The 20,319-nt window shown below is 50.0% G+C and overlaps 1 protein-coding gene and 1 pseudogene across 2 annotated transcripts; one reads left to right on the top strand and one right to left on the bottom strand.

Moving 5' to 3' along the window:
* Positions 1–992: 992 nt before the first annotated feature.
* Positions 993–2,960, top strand: LOC150020667 (uncharacterized). The gene is made up of 3 exons (XM_090268249.1): positions 993–1,130; positions 1,523–1,749; positions 2,140–2,960. The coding sequence occupies exons 1-3, from the start codon at positions 993–995 to the stop codon at positions 2,183–2,185; spliced, it is 411 nt and encodes a 136-aa protein (XP_090124375.1). The 3' UTR covers positions 2,186–2,960.
* Positions 2,961–8,219: 5,259 nt separating this feature from the next.
* Positions 8,220–12,244, bottom strand: LOC150020666 (endoribonuclease YbeY-like; annotated as a pseudogene). The gene is made up of 5 exons (XR_016509500.1): positions 11,991–12,244; positions 10,897–11,025; positions 9,616–9,684; positions 8,659–8,952; positions 8,220–8,502 (listed from the first exon to the last, which is right to left on the bottom strand). The product of XR_016509500.1 is annotated as an endoribonuclease YbeY-like (transcript).
* Positions 12,245–20,319: the final 8,075 nt, after the last annotated feature.

The following is a 20,319-nucleotide window of genomic DNA, read 5'->3' as shown; positions in this document are numbered from 1 at the left end:
TGTTTTAAGGAATTGGCCTGTGCCATTATGGAGGCCTGGTTAGTCCAAAATCTGCAGGGTGGGCTGGTCGGCTGGGAACCCAGGGAAGAGTTTTGGTTTGAGTGGGGAGGCTTTTGGCTGGTGTCCTGTGCCCTGTTGGAGCTCCTGTCCTCAGACCTCCAGGCTCCTGTTCGTTTTTCTGTGGTTCTAGGGGACCCTACTTATTTTGGTGAGGCTGCCAGAGCCTGGAGGAAATGCCTAATTTCCAGGACCTAGCTGCTGTGGAAAAAACCCATGTTTACCTCTCATGCTGACAAAATATGTATGTTTTATAGTATTCAGAGGTGAATATATCCTGGAGCTGCCATAACAAAACACCACAAGCCTGGTGCTTAAAACCACAGAAATCCACTTGGTCACAGTATTGAGGCCAGAAGTCCAAAATCCCGGTGTTACAGGGCTATACTCCCTCCAGGGATGGTCCTTCCTGCCTCTTCCAGCGGTGACTCCAGGTTTCTTGGACTGTGGCTATATTGTTCATCCCTGTCCCAGTCTGTGTCTCCCTTGGTCCCCATTTTCCTCTGGCTGTCTCTTATAAGGACACTTGTTTGGGGCCCACCTGGATAAGCCAGGGTGATCTCATCTCAACGTCCTTTATCACACCTGCAAAAATTCTTTTTCCAAATAAGGCCATGTTCTGAGGTCTTGGGATTAAGACATGGACACACATTTCGGGGACCATCATGAAGCCCAGGTGGGCTTGAGGAATCTACGAGTGGGAAGGCAAGGGGAGCCACCTCCTGGGAGCCCCATCCACATACTTTAGAGCACACACACCCCCTCAGACCTGGAAGTCTCACCTCTGGGAATGTACCCCACACCCCCAACAGAAATAGACACCTGTAATATACACTACATCTGTTTAAAAAAAAATAGGCTGCTCTAATGTTCTGTTCTCAGGTGACACCCCCTGATGGGATGTGACCAAGCCCTCCACCCCGCCCCTTTCAGACATGGTGGAGATGATGCTGCTGCAGAATGCACAGATGCACCAGGTCATCATGCAGAACCTGATGCTCCAAGCCCTGCCCCCAACAGCCCTGGTGTCCTCCAGGGGACCACAGGCCACACCTCTGCACCCCATCCCGCAGGTAGGCTCAGCCTGGAGCAGACACCAGGCAAAGGAGGCTACCCAAGTCAACACCTGGGCGGCTTCTCTTCCGGAAATTGTGCCTCTGAGTTACTCTGAAAAGCATATTTTTGACTCTGGGGGTCAGTGATCCAGCGGTGAAGCCCCCCCGTTCTCCCCCCGCCTCAGATGAGGAATGGATTGTGCAGTTTGGGGCCCAGAAAGCTGCCTCCTTGAGCTGAATGAGCTCTCCCTCCCTTTTCTTCCCTCTCTTTCCCTCCCTGCCCTTTCTGGGCTCTGAGTCTCCCCTAAGTCAGGAACAGCAGTGGGGAATATGGGTGGGGGGAGAGGGTGCCCAGAGTGGTGGCCCTCATTGAAGTGGGTGGGTGTCTGTGCTGTGCTGAGGACCTGCAGCGGGCTAACCCCACTGTCCTGCGAGCTGAGAGGCAGAAGCCGCCCTCCGTGCACCACCACCACCACTACGCGCCCCCAGCCCCGCTGCAGGCTGTCCCTGCGCCTGGCTCACCGGTCGCTTACTCCACCTGGCCCGCGGTGGTCTCGGCCACAGCTGTCCCACCTGCCGCCAGTTTCCTGCCTACCGTGCGTCATGTGATTGCCCCCTCTGCTGCTGCCCTTGGCACGTAAGTTCCCCAGGGCCCCGTCACCCTTCCCCATGCCTACTGAGAGGCCGGTGGATGTAGGTCTTTGTCAGGTCCCTAGGCTGCCGCAGGGAATCGGGAATGGAGCCTGGGAAGGCCCAGCCACCTCCCAGGGGGCACAGGTGGGACCATGGCAGCCTCACACGTTCCAACCGCCATCACCACTGCTGAATGTGGAGCCCCCACCTCCCTGCAACCTCCCGGGGAAGCTGCCTGCAGCTTGGGTCATTTGTGCCGCCCAGATGACCACGGGCGTGTCCAGTCCAAGCACAGCTGCGAGGGCCCCCTGGATCAGGAGCAGGACTCACCTGCGGCGTGGAGTCTGCCAACCCTTCAGAGCAGTAACAACACCTAGACTTGCCTTTCCTCTAGGGCTGCACCTGATGGTTTCCTGTCCCAACCGGCTCCTGGACAGTGATCCCCCCATGTTCGGTGAGCCCCATGAGCCCCAAGGTCCCTCTTCCGCCAGGGGCGTGGTCAGAAAAACCAGGCCAAAGCCTAGCAGCGGTCTGTGGACTCCAGACTGAGGATCACAAAGAAATACAGGAATTTCATCAGAGAAGAGGGCCGGGAGTCATAGGAAGAAGATCCATAGATTTAGCCACATAAAAATATAAATCTTCCAATGGGAAAAATACCACAAAGTTAAATCTAATGATACCTGGGGGATGTTGGCCCCACGGTGGCTGCAGGCTGTGATGTGCTGTCTAAGGAGCAAGCACTTGCAAGCTGCCAGCCCGGCCTTTCTCCAGCAAATAAAACATGAGGAGCTGCACGTGGCTCCTTCTGAAGAGCGGACCTGGGGACCGAGGCCCTCCTGGTTCTGTTGGGTTTCTTACTTGATGAACCTGTTACCTGTACTCTTTCTATGCTTTTTGTTACTTTTCCCCTCCTTGGTGGAATTATGTTCTTTTCATTTTAATATTGTTTTCATGTAAATGTTATTTTTTAGTAGTATGCATGTTTCCTTGGTCCCTTTGGGAATACATTATCAGGTTCCCTAAGTTCCGCACAAGCAGGATCACTGGCTTTGCACTCTTGGGTTCTCCATGAGGATGTCAGAGGAAGTACAATGCCCACTTTGCTGCACGCAGGTCCCTCTGGGCTGATATCAGGGCCAGGCTGATGTCACACCAGGCTGTCCCACACTGGGCTGTCCCACAGCCATGTCTTTTGTAAATGCACCAATTAAAGTTCTGACTATATTTCTTATTTTCACATTAACTTTTTCTCACATGGCTTTGGTTTTATTTCCCAACATCATTAATACAGGATAAAAAGTCAGACAAGCCTACTGTCTCTGGGAAGCCCAGTAAAGTGGAAAAACTCAGTTCAGTGCACCTCCCCAGTGGGCGGTAGATCACAGAGGGTCACATGGGAGTCACATGGAGGGCAGGTGGCGGTTATGTGGGGCGCACATGGAGATCAAGTGGGGATCACCTGGAGGTCACGGTGGGGCTCACCAGGGGGCATGGGGAGTCAGGTGGGGGTCCCTGTAACTCTAACCTCTGCCTTCCTAACCCTGACTCTAACCCAGTATCTGGAGAGTGTGCTGTGGGCAGCTGGAGCCATAGACCTCCTTGGTAACGACTGGGAGTCAATTACAGAGCAGATGGGATTGATCTCATTCTCTGAATGTGTAGGGCTGATTCCGAGGAGGTCCGACTGTCTTCGGAGAAGACTGAACTGCCATGGAAAGGGCCGGCTGGGTGGTTGTACTGAGGGAGAGAGCCCAATAGTGGTGGGAATGGCCAGCTGTCTACGGAAAAAGTACGGAGGGTCTCCGTCCGACAGGGCCAAGGATCCAGAGGAAGAGCTGAGGGAGCAGAGGCCATGCAAATGAAGTGGGAGTGCTGCAGGGAGGGAACGCCACCCTCGAGGCACGAAGCCCAAGCTGGCTGATTCCTGGAGCCCCATCCCTCCAGGAAGGACCACTCAGGACCCAGGCCTGGCCTAGGGCCGGCAACAGAAGGTGCAGCCAGGCCCAGGGAGGACTGCTGGCTGGGAGTGTGAGCAGGGTGAGGGGTAGGTTCTGAGAGGACACACACGTGCAGGAGCAGAAGCTCCCTCTTCTCAAGGAACTACTGACCTCCAGGTCCAGACACTCCAGGGTTCTGGGCTCTTCCTTGGGGTCCCTGCTATCCTCACGCCACACCCCATCCAACACTGAAAACAGTCTGTTCCTGGGACATTCCTCCCAGCACAGGTGCTCTGTGACTAGGTCACAGCTTTGATGTGAGGACACCACTCAGCCTGGCTGACTCAGGAGAAGACTCTTCCCTGCTCTCTATACCCTGGACAGCAGCCCATGGCAGCAGAGGAGGAGTGGGGAGAATGTTGTGGAGTAAGTGCGAGAACCAAACGGTCGGAGACAATCAAATTAGAATTTAAAGAGCCTTTATTAGCTGGCCACCGACTGCCCACCAGTCCACAAGCTGGACTTAGGTGGACAGCTCCGACCTTAGGGATTGGGGGGTTTATAAAGCATTTCAGGTGCATGCAGGTGCAAAAACTTGGACAGAAATACAGCTTGTGTAAGCAAAAAAAAATATATATATATATATATTTTTCCCATTATTCCCCAGGTCATTGCTCAAAGGAATCGGTTACTGCTATTCCTAAAGTCACTGCTCAAAGGAGGAACAGTTAGGTCAAGATCCTTGTTCTGCTTGGTTTAAGCATACAACCACGGGGGTCTGGTTCCCGGGACCCAAGTTCAGCTGATTATCTTACTGGCTAGACATCTAAGAAATACCCTTTAACAGAGAACACAGGAGTTCTGTCCACAGAGGATAGAGAAGAGGAAGGTCCCAGTCCTGACACCCCAAACCCCATCCTAAACCCCACCTTTGTCACCATCTCCATCCACCCCAACCCTAACCCAAACCCAACCCAACTCGGTCACAAACTCCAACCCACCTTCCCTGCTCCACCTGCCTGGGCTCCACCGCCGTGCCCTCCCACCTGCCTGGGCTCCACCTCCGTGCCTTCCCACTTGCTTGGACTCTGAGGGTCTGAGGACACACACACGAGTTGGGCTCATCCTCACATGCAGGCCTGGACCCTCGGGCAGAGCCCCTGTACCCACCAAATGTCTGGGTGCTGCGCTGCCCACCCAATAGGGATGCCCTGGCAAGGTTCCAGGGTGCAAGGTGCCAGGAGAGCCGCCTGGACCCACACCGTCACGGAAAAACAGCTCAGTGCACCTCCCGAGTAGGGAACCACCAGCTCTTCCCTCCTCTGTGTTTCTTCCCCACAAGAACACCTCACTTTTGACACTCTGGTCACCAAATGTCCGTGGGGATTTTCCCCACAGCACCAAGCAAGTCTCTGACACCAGCCAGACGCCCTACTGTTTAACTCAGGTGTGACACTGTACCCGGAAATGGCGTCAGGTCCCACAGGTTCAGGGCTCTGTTCCATAGGACGGCTTTCTCCAGCCCCCCTTCAGGTGCCAATCTCAAGCCCACGTTGTCAGGGGTTCCCCAACCTGCGGGCCGAGGACCAGTGCCGGTCCATGGCTATTAGGAACCAGGCTGCACAGCAGGAGGTGAGCTTGAATGTAATGCACTTGAATCATCCCGAAACCATCCCGTCTTCCCTTGGGCAGGCCCCCTGTGCCCACCAAGTGTCTAGATCTGTGGAAAAATTGTCTTCCACGAAATAGGTCCCTGGTGCCAAGCAGGTTAGGGACCACTGCATGTTGTCACCTGTGCTTCTAACTGGCTATAGATCAGCCTCCCCGTGATCTCTCCCGAGAGATATAAATATATATTCCTCTTCGTCCTGGTTCCTGGCACAGCGCTCCCATTGTAAAACCCTGGAATTTCCTGGATGATGTATGAGAGGAGCATCTTCTCTTACTCCCAATGAGCCCCTTGCAGCTGCACCTGAGATTATACTAATGAGGTGACTCTGTTGGCCCCAACAAAGCTTCTGGTTGGGGGCTGGTTGCCAGGAAAGCCAACTGTGTGATTAGAGGGTTGGACCTTTCAGCCTCACCCCCAACCTTAGGGGTGAGTTAATCACCATTGGTCAGCGATTTAATCAGTCATGCCTATGTGGTGGAACCACCGTAAAACCCTATAAAGACGGGGATGCTGACATGCTTGGGAGGCTGGCACACCCCACATTCCAAGAGCACAGAAGCTCCAGTGTTCAGCACCCTCCTGGGCCAGTGGACTCTTCAGCTGGCTGTTCACCTGTAGCCTTTATAATAACCAGGTGTTTCTTTTATAATAACTGGGTGTTTGCCTGAGTTCTGGAAGTCATTCCAGCAAAGTATTGAACTGAAGGAAGGGGCTGTGGGAACCCCTGATTTGTAGCAAAGTTGTACAGGGCTGAGGGACCCAATGCCTCCTGGAGCTGGAGGAGGGACCTGCCCGGGCAGACACGGGGTCTGCAGGATGCTCCACAACCAGAACACGGAAACAAGTGACCAGTGGAATGATACAGAGAGCCAAGACAGCTCCACAGCCGGGCGACAGATGACAGAGCTGCTGACTAGAGAGTGAGTGGGAACAGTCTTGGATTTAGGTCAGAAGGACGCTTGACCACATTCTTTATTTTCAGTGATATACAAAAACCTCTGAAGCAATCAGGAAAAAGAAAAACTGAGAGGAAAATGGGCATAGACATGAGCAGTCACCTCAAAGCAAAGGGACGTTAATGAAGAAGGTCACTGGGAGAACGCAGGGCAGCCACAGTGCATGCACAATGCCCATCTAGGTGGAGGGGTCAGGGTGCACTCAGGTCCAGGTCTGGACGCTGGGGTCAGGTTATGGGCTTGTTAACAGGGGAGATCTGGCCAAACCACTGGGCAGAGGGAGGGATCCTCAAGGTGACATGAAAGACGGCACTCCCTGAAGTAAGGGAGGGGTTGCAGGAAATGCTAAGGCACAGATTGAAGCTACAGCGAGAGGATAAACAATCCAGTGCGTGATACCCCACCCTGGGCAGAGATGTTGTGCCCCCATGTGAGGCTAGACACCCTCCTACCTGCTTCCGGATCATGGTGGCAGGAGGAGGGGCAGAGACGCTGTGCAGGCCTATGGGCATGATGGACATTAGCCTGGATGGGCTGGCAAGTTGACCGCTTCCACAGCATGCAGGATTTTGGGGTGTAATTTTAAACACAGGGCCTGTGGAAACTCATCCCTTTTTTCCTTCCCCTCACTAGCCCCGTTGGGGGTTGGGGGCCTGAGTGTTCCCAGGCCTGCGGGCCCTGGAGACCGTGTGGTCTGGCAGTGTCCCCGTGCCCCTCCACATGTGAGGAGTGATGGCAGCACTGGTGACTGGTGCTGTACTGTGTGGTTCCGCTCGCCCAGGGGCACGAACACATTGGCAAGCTGACAGCCTGAGGGATGGGGCACAGGGGCTGGGCATGCGGGCAGCAGCCGGAGAAAAGGGCAGTGTGAAGTGAGTAGGGTGCTCGTGTGCACAGGCTCCAAAAGACGCCTGGAGCCACACTGTGACCAGGAACCAGCCAAGCCACCTGGATGATCATGCTACAACCACCTGCATATCCCAAAGGACGATATTTTTAAGTGTGAGAAGGAATTCCAGGTGCAGCCTTGAACTGATCTGGCAAAGGGTGGTGGGGTTATTGTCTTTGGGTATCTGAAATGACTGGGCATTGAAGAAGCCTGTTATTCTTCTAAAACTGTTTAGCCTTTCGACGAAAGACTCCTTTCCTTTTCCACCAAACCTCTGCCTCTGGGGTTTCTGGGCGGCGGGCAGCAGAACCCCACGTGGCTGTTTGGTAACAGGCTGCTCACAAGTATTGGGCAACAGCTGCTAAAGGTGGACCACTCATCCTCAGCCCCAGCACCCCACCAGTGCCTGGGACGTGACGGGGCCGAAAGATCTCCCTAATAGTCTCTTAAAAAGCATTTTGGAAGCCAAGAACTTTGTGGGTCTCTGCGTTTACTTTAAACTGAGAACATGCTTAACTGACTACGGGCAGGCCATGTGCAGCACACTGTGGTAACAGGATCAAGTCCCTGTCCCTGGGAGCTGGGGCGATGTGCAGACCAAGACAGGACACAAATCCAGTGGGAAATGTGTTCTCACGTTTCTAAAACTGACTCAAACCAAATTCTCGGAATCACAGCATCTTGGTTTTAGGGCCAAAAAGAACCTCCAAGAGACTGTGTTAGTATCATGGCCTCTTTGCAGCTCCCTGTGCCGCAGTCACACCTATACCTGACTGGTGCAGGTGATGGAGGCCCCAGCTGGCTCAGTGCCTGTCCCCTTGACCATCTGCTCCCACCCACGTGCCCCTAGGCCGCCTGTTTTATCCTCCTGAGTGGCTGCAGAGTGGGAGAAAGGCCTCATTACCAAAGGCAGAACCCGAGGGAGGGGGAGGTTATATGCTCTGAGAGTTCAGAATTGTTTTTATTTACAAAACTGAAAATGACACGTCTGCTGTGTTCTAAGTAAAGACACGAACAGAAATTTCTCTTATACTTTAAGAAATAGTCCCACTTATAGAATTTAGCTCCAGCTTGGGCATTGACCGGCAGGACCCTCAGTCTGGCAGAGTCTCTGATCCTTGGGGCCCAAAGGGGGAGGTCAACATCCATTCACATGGTGTCCCGGTATTCTGGAGGGTCTCTCAGCTACTACCTGCATCATGGGCTGGGATCAGCAAAAGAGGTCCCTGCTCAGGGGCTGGAGCCTGACCCCAGTGCGCCGGCCTAGCTCCTCGAGAACCTGCTTCTCCTTCTGGTACATCTGAAAGAAAGGAATGGAAGCTGACAGTGGACTTGCCCAGCTGGCCTGGCCTTGGGCCCTGGGGAGTCCCTGGCTCTGCCCAGGGGTCTGCTCTCTGGGAAATCCCTCCCCAAGGCTCCCTATGGCACAGGTAGCCTTGGCCATGAGGCCTCCCATACACGTAGAAGGGAAGGTCCTGGATTTGCTCATGCGCACCCAGCACCTGTGCACAGGGAGTGCCAACATGCTGCAGAGAGGCTATGGGCCAGGGCTGAGGTGGTGGTCCTGGGCAGAAAAGAGGAAAGCCCATCTGCGGTCACAGGACAACAGGCGGAGGACACACAGGCGCGAGGGGGTGCAGGTGGCCTTTTCTTGGGAAGCAGTGGTCCGGGCTTGAGGGGCTGGGGTCCCTGGTGAACTGCACACCGGAGGTGACATTTCAGGCTTTCCCCGAGATGCGGAGACTTCGGTCTGTGGGTTGTAGAGGCATGGGGACTGAGGGGAAAGGGGGAAAGTGGCCAGAGTAGGGTCAGCATCTGACCAGGAGGGGAGGCAGAGCCAGGGTGTGGCTGGTGTAGACTGAGCCTAGGATGGCGGGGGTGGGGGGGTGGAGAGAGGACAAGTGCATCTAGGACTTCTTTTATTAACAAAAAGGTTTATTATGCCTTTCAGAGAATCTGACTATTTGATGACAAATATAGTTTGAGTACACTAAGTATAATATAGTATATATACCAGCCCGGACCTTACAAATGGGTAAACATTGGCACTCTTGGAGGAAACCAGCTTCCATAACTCTACATAATAGGTGTCTATCAGACACCTGCACATTTTAAACCGTTCCCAACTGATGAATATTATTACAGTTTCTCTTGTAAAGGTTTTTTTTTTTAACTTTAAGCATTAGAATTACATAGAATTTTTAAAATTCAGTCTCTGCTCAGACTTTCAACAGTGACTTAATAATATAGTTATCAGCATTTGGGGAGCCCAACAATTAAAACAAATACACGTTTTTTTTTAATGAAGTAAGCATTTATAAAATTCCTTATTTTACTGTTTTTTCCAAGTTTGGTTTTCATCCACTGCAAGGGGCAGGTTGGAAAGCCCTGGCTAGTAGGGGACAGCACCTACCTTCTTCCACGTGGCCTCTGTGCCATGTGTGAAGCCCAGCAGATGACAGAGCCCATGGGTGGCAGTCACCTGTTATAACAATTAAAAAGCCACCTCAGGGGCCGATTATGACCAAGCCATGAGGCAGGGAGGAGGAAGGCAGGGAGAGCTGAGCTCACACCTGGTGGGAGTTTAGGAGCCCTCCTCTGGGCCCAGGCAAGGCTTTCGGAGTCGGTGGCAGCAGCACAGAGAATGTGGTGGGCAGCGGAGACATGGGTGGGGTTTGGGGAACTGCAGGTAGGCCAGGGCCCTGTCAGGGTGTGAAGACCAGGATCTCTAAGGTGGGGTGTGGAGGTTATTTCCTGAAGAGACACCTGGTTTCTGGGGGCAGGAGGAAGGGCTGAAGGAGATGGGAAGAATAGGGTGTGTGGCTGGATGGTACCCAGGGTTGTTAGAAGGTGCCTATGTGCACCTGGGAGCCTGCAGGGTGGAGGGTAGCCTGGCCTGGCCCTGAGCCAGGGGATAAAGGTCCTAGGAGCTGGGGGCTGGCCCTATACTTCTGTACAGAACTCTCAGGAGTAGATGTCCCCAAATACCCCCTGAACTGCATCCCCCACAAGGGTGCAGTGCTGCCGGCAACAGAGATCCCAGAGCTGGGCTAGTCCTATCTATGCTGGGTTTCCTGTCACTCAGAAAGAAAGGAAAACCTCCTCTTCCTCTCCCCACACCTGCACACGCTAGGTCTCACATGGAAGCACTAGGACATGCACCCCCCAACATAATTTAGTGTGTAGCTATTTGGCTAAAGGAAGACCTCTCAATTGAATCCTTGGGGAAGTTAAAACAGGATTCTATCACGCTCAATGCTTCCAGAACACTGCTCCTCTCCCTTTTTTACATGAAGCCGAGGACAGATTTGGAAGGTCCTGGATCTAGAATCTCATCCACTTCAGAGAGTTTCCTAAGAAGCTTATTCAGCACGTCTATGTTAGCTACACAGCTTGCTAAGCTCAAGGCAAAAGCTAAAACAAGGTCACTCCTGGGAGCTTCCTCTATCTCATATCTCACTTAAGAAGCTTCCTGTCCTCCCCCTGCCCCCAGCTCTGCTACAGGGCATGCAGACCCCGCCAGGCCATCTCCCTCTCTGTGGGTCTCCCTCAATAACCCTTGTTCTTCACGTGAGTGATAGTGTGGGCAGTAGTGTGGACGCAGGTGGTGCATTGCCAGCCTCTCAAGGCCTGTATGAAGGACACGGTATCTATTTCACCAGACAGAACATGTCATTTCAGCATTCCTACTTACAGTCAGGATGTCATAGTAATCTTCGTTTTCCTGGCACTGCTGGAAGATATACTCCACTCCTAGGAAAATGTCTCCCAGATTATAGTCATCTGGAAAATCAGGCTGGGGAATTTCACCTGCTTTCAGATTCTGCAGATGAGGAAGCACATTGTGAGAATGGGACCTCAGGAACACCAATGCAACCATGGGCCTACACATTTCATTCTGAAGCCACTGTCCTCTCACTAGTGCTAAGTGGGGTGGGGGACTGCAAAGCCCTACACACAAGGGACTTAAGTTGTTTCCACCTTGTCAAATTAATTACTTTCCAATTCTTTCATCCTTCCCAATGCACAATCACACAGATTACAAGTTCTAGGAATTAGTTACCATATTGATATAATTTCATTTTTCTGTTCTTTTCTCTTGGTATTTTGTCCTAAATAAACAGCCTTTTACATTTTCCTACTTTAAAGACCATAAAGACCAGTGCATTCAGTTGAGCCAGTTGCTTATGGCTGCATATTTATTTAGCATTGTAAATGTTTTTTTTTTTTTTTTTTTCCTTCTGATTAGGGAAAATAAGGAAACATTTCAATGCATTTTTATATATTACACATTTAACATTTTATCGTCTTCCTTCATTTGATTTATTTCCATGGGTGTGATACTAGTGGATTGAAGTATGTTGCTAAGCTGCTTTCCAAAAGGGTCGCTGTAATTTATGCTGCTACTAACCCTCTGGGGAGCCACGAATGAGTCATTGACCTAAGGAGAGTAACCTGATAGCTACCACAAGTTTGTAGGAAATATTTACACAAGTTTCTTCCTTTATTCGGCGTTATTTAAGATTTTCATCACTCAAAATATTCATTATTGATTCACATACAAAACTGCAGAAGCATTGTACTAATTCACTAATTACTTTAGGAGGGGAGAGGGGAGCCTCATCCCCTTTTCTCCTCCAGTAATGGGCCATGGTCAACAGGGTAGCTTTTGTGTATATTCAAAAGTTCACAAAGTAGAACTAAAAAATCATGTCTCAAGTATAATTAACAAGGGAAATTTACACTGGACAGCAGGCTAGACAAGGCGAGGAGGAAAATACTTTTTACCTCATGAAATGGAAAAGAAAGCACGTCGGTTGGGATATTTTTGTCTCTGTAGATCCTGTTGATGTGCTGAATACTCTTGTTGTCAACACAGATGATCCCCAGGTCGAATTTCTGGACCCCTAAAATACTCCTGACTATCTCCATCCTCTGGCGGAGCGGCACTCTCCGGAGGGGGATAGCTCGCTGCAGGTTTCTCAGCACCAGGCTCATTTCAGCAAGACAACAGGGCCCCTTTAAAATCGTTTCGAAAGGAACCTGTGCCTGCAAGAGAAGACAAATCAGTCCGAGACAGGGATAATATGTTCCGTAAAAACACACACGCAAAAACAACCATATTATTTTATTTGGTGCGATTCATTGAAAAAATTTACAGGAATTTACATTTTATCATAAGGAAAATATAAAAGTGAAGGTATAGAAAACGAAGCCATGGAGCCGGGCAAGTCGGAATGAGTAACAGTAGCCACAGGAAATTGAGGCTGGTGGAAAGGGGCCCTTAATAGTGAAAGCCGGTAAACGGGGTAGGGGGCAGGGAAGGGTGGTGAGAGAGGGGTAGGTTGGAGTGGGGCACGGGGAATGCGGACGGGCGCGTCTGGCTGGGTCCGGGGCTTCCCCAGGAACCGCTCAACGCTGGCCTCCGGCCTGGGAAGGTAAGTCCCAGGCAGTACGCGCGGGAAGGTACGATGGCCCCCCCAATTTTGGAGAGAGGAAGCCGTCCGCGTACGTACGGGACCGAAGCCTGCGGACCCCAGCCTGGAGCCCACGCATTGGAAGCCCCATCGCCGCCGCTCGGCCTGAAAGCGGAACCCAAGCGCGGAGGGCCGCGGGGCCGGGCCGCGCGGGTAGGACCGGAAGTCGGTCACCACATTTCCTGTCCGCGCAAGGAATGCTGGCTTTGTTGGTCGTGGTGCTTGGATACGCCTCCAGCCGATAGCCGGGGTACCCTGGAGCGGCGGTGTTAGTGAGCCGGACGGTGAGCGCGGCGCGGGGTGCGAGCCGGGCTCAGGCTGTCCCTTTCTCGCGTCGCTTTCTGACCCTGCCGTGCGCGCGGCCCTAAAGGAGTGGGACGGCGGGGCGCAGGGCCCAGGGCGAGGCCTATGCAGGGACCCACGGCGCTGTCTGCGAGTTGGGGTCGTGCTGCCATCGCTCCCAGCCTGTCCCCGGTCTTGGGTGGCCTCTCCGCTGGAGCACTCAGGACCTCTTAAGCTAGTTCGTTTGGGCAGTAGCCCCGGTATAGAAACACATTTTATTTCTGTGTCTGGTAAGAGTGTTGAAGAGGGAAACTACCTAAGTCACACTAGACACACTTAACAAGGAGACATACCTAAGATATCTACACAGTGATCAGAACAGCTGTTTTTGTGGAACAGGATCACCCATAGATAGATTTCTGGGGAAATTCCCCACTTCCATATTTTGAAGCTCTATATGGGTTACATATATATTATTTATAATTTGGATGACCTCAGTTTTTAATTATTAAAAATGAACCTCATTGTCAGTGGCAATACTTTTTGACATAAAATCTGTTCTGCCTGATTATCAGTATAGTTTCTGTAACATTAATATGCTTACAGCTTTTATGAATTATCTTTTTTACATTTAATCTAGTCAACCTTTTATTTAAAATGTGTCTCTTGTAGACTTTGTATAATTTGGCCTTATTTTGATCAGTGTGAGAATCTTTACCCAAAAATTTGAGTGTTTTTTTATTATATATAATGCTATTTAAACATGATTGTGTTTAATGTTATCACTTGATTGGAAATGACCTATTTTTAATATGCCTTTTAATTGATTGTTTTATTCTGCCTTCTTTAGTTTTTTTACTACTTTTACTGTTTTATATTAATTATTATATTTAGACCTTTATCACTTTTATTTTATTTTGCTTTTTAGAAATTATGTCATGTGTATCTGTCATAATCTAAAGATAATATTTTTTATTTTATTTAAAATATTTTAAACATTACAACTTTATATTTCAATATAATTCTCGAGATCTTTGTGCACTTGATATTAAATATAATAATTCATTGGTATAATGTTTGCTTTGTATTATTATCCATCATCAGAGAAGGAAAACTCTGACTCCAAAAAACCTCCGCTGCCTTGCGGCATACCTCTTCAGGGGAAAGGCTAAGGGAGTAAACCCCGACAGAAAATCCGGAGCCGGAGTCCCTAAGGCGGTTTGACGTTGTAGTCAACACCGGCAACTCCTGCGGCGCACCTGAAGCCAAGCTGTATTGACTCCGTCTTTCCCTTGGACCCTTCAGCTGCGAAGAGAGGGGGGGTCTGCTGCATGGGCAACAGCAGACCCTCCATATCACCCTGCCCAGGCTCTGTAGTTTCAGCTTCACTGGAGAGGACACTCCAGCGTCATCGCAAGATGTCGATTCAACACGGGAGGAGACAGATACCGTGTCACTCCCGAGTCGGACTGCACAGCCATTCTCGGCGGTGCAGATAGACTCTTAAGAAGCTACACCATCGTCTCTCGAGACTGACGGCTGCCGACGGGTAAGAGTGTTTAGTGCTGCGGTTACTCGGAGAAAAATTAGGTGGGGGCTGTGAGAAACGCTCACAATAAAAACTGGGACACAGGACTTGAGCAGTAAAACGAGGCCTTTATTCACGAGTCTGCAGAGCCGGGCGCACCCTCATAGCCAGGAGCATGTGCGCCCCAAGTAGACAAAGGAACCTGGTTTTATAGTCTTAGCTTCCCCACCCTAACGCAACTAGTTTCCCCTCCCCTCTCCTCCTTCCCCGTTTCTCCATGACTGGATACTCCGGAGGTAAAATCTAACGCGTTCATCTAAATGCCCCTATTGTGATTTGTGAATATGCTAATGTTATCCACTCCCTTCTCAGAGATCCTTCAATTACATTTGCCCTTAAGACCCTTCAATTACACTTGCCTTTTGTTACCAATGACTTTGCTACTGGTTTGGGAGTCACTATGACCTTGTTTCTAACAATTTCCCCCTGTCTCTTTTGGAAAATTGACTACTCAAACCATTCTATTTATTCCTCCAAATTTAAGGAGGATTTCTTGACTTTCTTCCTCATGGTTAGGATTCCCTTTGGTCTCTCGGAGGAGGAGATTATGAAAAGTTGCTGCATCTGTTTAGTTAGTGCAGCCTCAATTAATCTTTGAACTAAACCTCTGATGCATGGAATACAGCAGCCTAAAGCTGTGAGGACGCCTGTTACCACTATGAGGGATACCAGAGCTGATGAGATTATTCCTTTCCAGTTGCCAAACCAATTTTCTAACCATTCTGTTATTGGGGTTGTCAATACCTGAGTTTTCTGCTAGCTTATTTGCTAAGGTAGTTAGTCCCTGCAGAGCCTTAGTGATAGATTCATCAGGGGCTGTATTATTAGGGATAAAGGTGCAACACTGCCCCCCAAGCATTACACATACACCTCCCTTTTCTGCCAGCATCATATCCAGTGCCATCCTGTTCTCCCAAGCCACTCAACTGGTGGCATTTAATAAATAAATCAACAGAAGAGCACTGACTCAAACCCTGCTGCTATTTGATTTCTAGCTTTAAACTCATTTGGAACTCCTCTGGGGACCCCAATTGCGTCAATATAGATATGAGGATCAAAGGATCCACCAGGTACCACTGACCTCTTTTCCCTAACAGGGGCAGTCTGGACCGGTTTTGGAAATGCTAGGGTAAATGGGATAGCCAATTGAACCAGGGCACAGGTTCCACTCCACCTGTCAGGGAGGATTTTCCAGAGACTCCTTTGCCCACAATACCACCAGACATCTGCTCTGGGGACTTGGAGGGGAATATAGTCGCCGGCCCCACTGTGAAGGTGGCTCGCATTTCTGGTATGAGTGTATGTTCGGAGTTCTTCTGCAGGGGTACCCGAATTCGCTTCCCACTTAGAGAGGCAAGAAGAGTAATTCATGGGCCCCACTGAGTATGAAGGGAGGGATTGAGTCCCATTACTCCTTATAGAGGGAAGAGGAGAGACAAGCTTCTGCAAGTCCCATTTCCCCACGCATTCTCATCCTGGTAGAGAGCGAGCATACAGGCGATTCCCGAGGGGTCAGAGTCCCAGCCTAGTGGAAATGGTACGACCTGTGCCTGGGGTCTCCCTGTGGTACAAGCATAATAGTTGCTTTTATTCAGGGAATTAACAGCAAATTTGACCCATTCTACCCAAGCATTTGCGTCTCCGTACCCAGTCTCTATCTCTAAGGTTTGTCTGAGATCTAATACCTTAAAAACTTTTACCTTGGCTGGATTATTCTGGAGTCTTTTCTGAGGTGTAGCTGAGAGAAGTTAGATTTTCTAGGGAAGGAGTAGTTGTCACTAAGTGAAGACCTAGCCACCCTACTGGATTTATGTCAGATACATTAGCTTTTAGGCCATAAACTCTGGCAGCCACATGGGGTTCCTGACTTAAGGTCTGTGGCTGGTTCAGTGTCAGAAGAAGAGGGTTGCACTGGAGAGGCTGGCAGTTTCGGGAAGGAGCTCCTTGGTGAAAGTTATTTTAAGCAAAAGAGAGACCAGTTTAAAGTGAAGCCCACTGACCAACCCATACTTCGCCAACCCAACCACTTAGTTCAGCCAAACTGTTGAGTCTCAGGGGGCGGCAGTGCAGATGGGCTTCTTTAAGTGCAGCTTCTATGTACAGACAATCACTCAGGTAATGAGATTATAGACTTATATCCTATGAAAACAGAAAGAACACACACATGTTAATTCACACAACACAATTCACAAACCAATTTCTAAATTTGCAAGACTGTCTTATTGGGAAGACATCCAGTTGCAAGGCATTTGACATTCTTCTTGCCTGTAAATTAAGCATTATTGATAATGTCACAGACCTGGTTTAACTTTTGAATGAAAACAAACTTTTAATTAAAATAAACTTTATAGACACAGCTGCACTAGCTTATAGTCTACCACTGATCATTGTGATTTTCCCCAAATCACGATTTTTCTCCCTAAGATTACCCTCCTTGTTATTAAAGGGACTGCATTAAGTCCAGTTTTAATTTAGCCTGTTCATTTGCATAAACACAACAAGAGCAGTGATTGACCACATAAGATTTTTTTAAGTCTGCTTTGCTGGAACTTATACAAAGACTCTTCAGGTTGACCTTCAGTCTGCCCCCTGGGCAAGAAGCTGAGCCACACACCTGCCATCTGGCCTTGCCTGTACAACCCATGCTTTCCCAAATCCTTTGGGTTTTCCATTGTGCCTTAAGTTTCTTCCTAGCCATTTATTAGGGAAGCAATCTTCGTTTTTTTTCCCTAGAAAGATTGCCATGGACCGCACAACCAGCCAAGGTACCAGGCCTTTCCCTCATGGGCTTGCATTAGCCTAGGCATGCCTCCTTCAGGCATGACATTCCAGTCAAAGCCTCGGCTGACATTACCACCATTAGCAACTGGTCTTATTAGTTTTATGCAAAGGAACCTTATGTCACTTCTTACTTCTTTACAATGCCAAATACTGGAGGGTTCCCGTAGGGAGAAAAATATAAAGGCGTGAAGGAAAATCCTTGTCCTTCAAAACTGCATTTCCATGCATTATACCTTCTATTACTAAAACCATACAATTTCTTCTCAAAACCTTTATAAATTTCTAACCAACCTTTTTATTTACATGCCTTACACCTTTCCTGGTTCCCTTTCTTTCATGTGAAGTTTTAAAATTTCCCTGGGAAACCTCAGTTTTTCCTTTCAGAGCATAAACAGAACACAAGCAGCTGAGGTTTTCTTTTCCCAGGTTTAAAGCTTCCATAACTTTCTTTCTTTTTTATAATTACAACTTTCCTCAGACCTTCTGCAACATTCACAAACATTCTAAATACCCTTTACTGCTTTAGATTTAACCATAACATGCTTCCAATCCTTGTTCTTTTCCACACGGTGAAGGACAGTACTCAAACTCAGTATCTGGCAGCTAAAAGTTCCTAGATTTGTAGATATTCTGCAGTTTTCTGAAGCTTAGACCTTGCAAACACCTGTCATGCAGCAATGACTTGAATGTTTAGACATATACCATTTTGCAAACAAAGCACATCACCTTAAGAGCATATCTAACCCACCATTTTGCCCACTTCAAAGATGGCTGCAGCATTACATGCAGCATCTTTGAAGATGGTGGCACCCATAAGTATCACCCACAAGATGGTGGCAAACCCACGTGACTTATCCACCATGGTGGAGCACTCACGTGGCTTACCCTAAATGGCAGTATACCTATGAGGCTTAGTGTCCAAATCACAACCTTCATGCAGGCTCTGGAGGGAGAGACCCATTTCTCCTCCTGCAGAGGTGGAGTCATTGGCTTTGCAGTCACTTCAGAGGCCATAACCAAAAGGCGTGCTGAGAGGGAAGTCCCTTGAATCTGCAGACGGGTGGGCACTGCAGAAGCCACGCTCACCTGCAGAGGGGGCTGCGCCCCAGGAGCCTCCGATGCTGCCGCGGGAACCGCCCCCACCTGGGGAGAGGGCTGTGCCGCGGGAGCGGCCCCTACCTGCGGAAGGGGTGGTGCCATGGGAGGCGCCTTTACCTGGGCGCAGTTTGGCGCCAAAACAGTTCCTTTGTCTCCCGGATTTAGAGAGTTAAAGAGGGCTACTTCCTCATTCTCCTCCTCTCTTCTAACATACACTTTCTGAGCTTCCCTGAAGAGTTTTTCAGTTGCTTTAATTGGCCTATTCACTTACTTTTTGCAATTTCTTACAAATATTTGGCCAGTTTCTGTTACAATGGTGACTTTTAAGAGTCCCTGTCCCACAGCATTCTCTGGATTTAGACCAGAATACTTCATTTTGTCCCTGAGCTTCTGCAGGGATCTGATGGAGCTGTATTTTGAATGCCTTGGAGACATTCTGTGCATGGGGAACGGACTCCTTGATTTCCCTGATGACGAAGCTCCTAAGGTCTTTCATTTGAGCCCTAGCCTCCGGCCTGTTTTCCCAATCAGGGTCTATACTGGGAAACTTCTGTTAGGCCGGGACAGTTTCCTGACCGGGGGGATGTTCCCTTTCCCATATCCTCATAGCAGCCCGTCTGATCACTCCCTTCTCTTCCCCACTGAAGATATCTAGTATAGACATTAATTCTGTCCACATGTATATGCTGGGTCCGGGGAACTGATCTAATTATTCTACCAGTCCAAGGGGGTCCTTTACCAAGCGCTTCATATTGCGTTTGAAGTTTCTAACTTCAGTGCTTGTTGAAGGAGCATTTGACATATCCAATATGTCCTGGACCTATGGAGACCTCCCTAAGGGGAAACCGGCTGCTCTGAGGGAACGGGGAAGTTCTTTAGGTCTTGCTTACATTGTTTCAATTCCTTTCCTAATTTAGATAAGTTGCCACCAGCGCCGTAGGTGTCATGGGGGCGGATACTGGTGGGGTATCTGCTAGGTGTTCCTGGCCTCTTCCGTCTGTACTGTCCGTCCACGGTGCCTCTGCCCAGTTGGCCGCCGGCTGGCCAGGGCTATAAGGCAGTGGGAGACAGGACAGAGGGTCCCAGGCCTTCTCTTTTTCTTTTTTACAGGGAAGAGACCTGCGGATCTGCTGGTAGGTGGTGATCAGCAGAGAGCATATTCCCTCTCTTCCTTAAAGGCTGATGCCTGGCCCTGGCTGTTGTGACCCAGTGGACCCAGCACCAGCCCGCGAACCAAGTGTCGCCGGTTCAACTCCCAGTCAGGGCACACGACCAGGCCACACGCCAGATCCCCAACTGGGGGCACGAGCGAGAGGCAACCACACAGCGATGCCCCTCTCTTCTTTCTCCAAAAACAAACAAACAAACAAACAATCCAAAAAAGCTGAACACACATATAAGACCAGGGCTTGACAAACCCAACATTCATCAGACCCAAATCGGGGCTAGGAGACAGATTTCCCCTAAATGGGTTCCTTTGGCCAAAGGAAACAACAATAATTTACCATTGTCTGTTCTTCCTTACTTTTGGTCCCCACCCCTAGGCCTAAAATTTCCATTTCCCATCCTCAGCTGATTCCCGTGGCTGAATCCGGCTGTGTTCTCAACCTAACGGACCCAGCAGAGGGGCTCTCCACACTCGCTCACTTGCACACAGACCGAGATGCTTCGTTCATCTCCGGCCGCTTCCCTCACAGGACAACGGACCCAGCGGAGGTGCACTCCGGCCGTTCCCTCACGGGAGAACGGACCCAGCGGAGGTGCACTCCGGCCATTTCCTCACAGGACAACGGACCCAGCGGAGGAGCACTCCGGCCGTTCCCTCACAGGAGAACGGACCCAGCGGAGATGTACTCCGGCCGTTTCCTTCACCGGACAACGGACCCAGCGG

This window comes from Furipterus horrens, unplaced genomic scaffold (assembly GCF_987537825.1).
Source record: "Furipterus horrens unplaced genomic scaffold, mFurHor1.1.pri manual_scaffold_1, whole genome shotgun sequence".
NCBI classification, from domain to species: domain Eukaryota; kingdom Metazoa; phylum Chordata; class Mammalia; order Chiroptera; family Furipteridae; genus Furipterus; species Furipterus horrens.
Note: the sequence above shows the minus strand (reverse complement) of the source record. Positions and strands in the feature narration are given on the sequence as shown.

Coding starts and splice junctions, on each gene's coding strand:
- LOC150020667 (XM_090268249.1), top strand. CDS start 993: ATGGTGGAGATGATGCTGCTGCAGAATGCACAGATGCACCAGGTCATC. Junction 1,131..1,522: donor CTCTGCACCCCATCCCGCAG/GTAGGCTCAGCC, acceptor GAGGACCTGCAG/CGGGCTAACCCCACTGTCCT. Junction 1,750..2,139: donor TCTGCTGCTGCCCTTGGCAC/GTAAGTTCCCCA, acceptor CCTTTCCTCTAG/GGCTGCACCTGATGGTTTCC.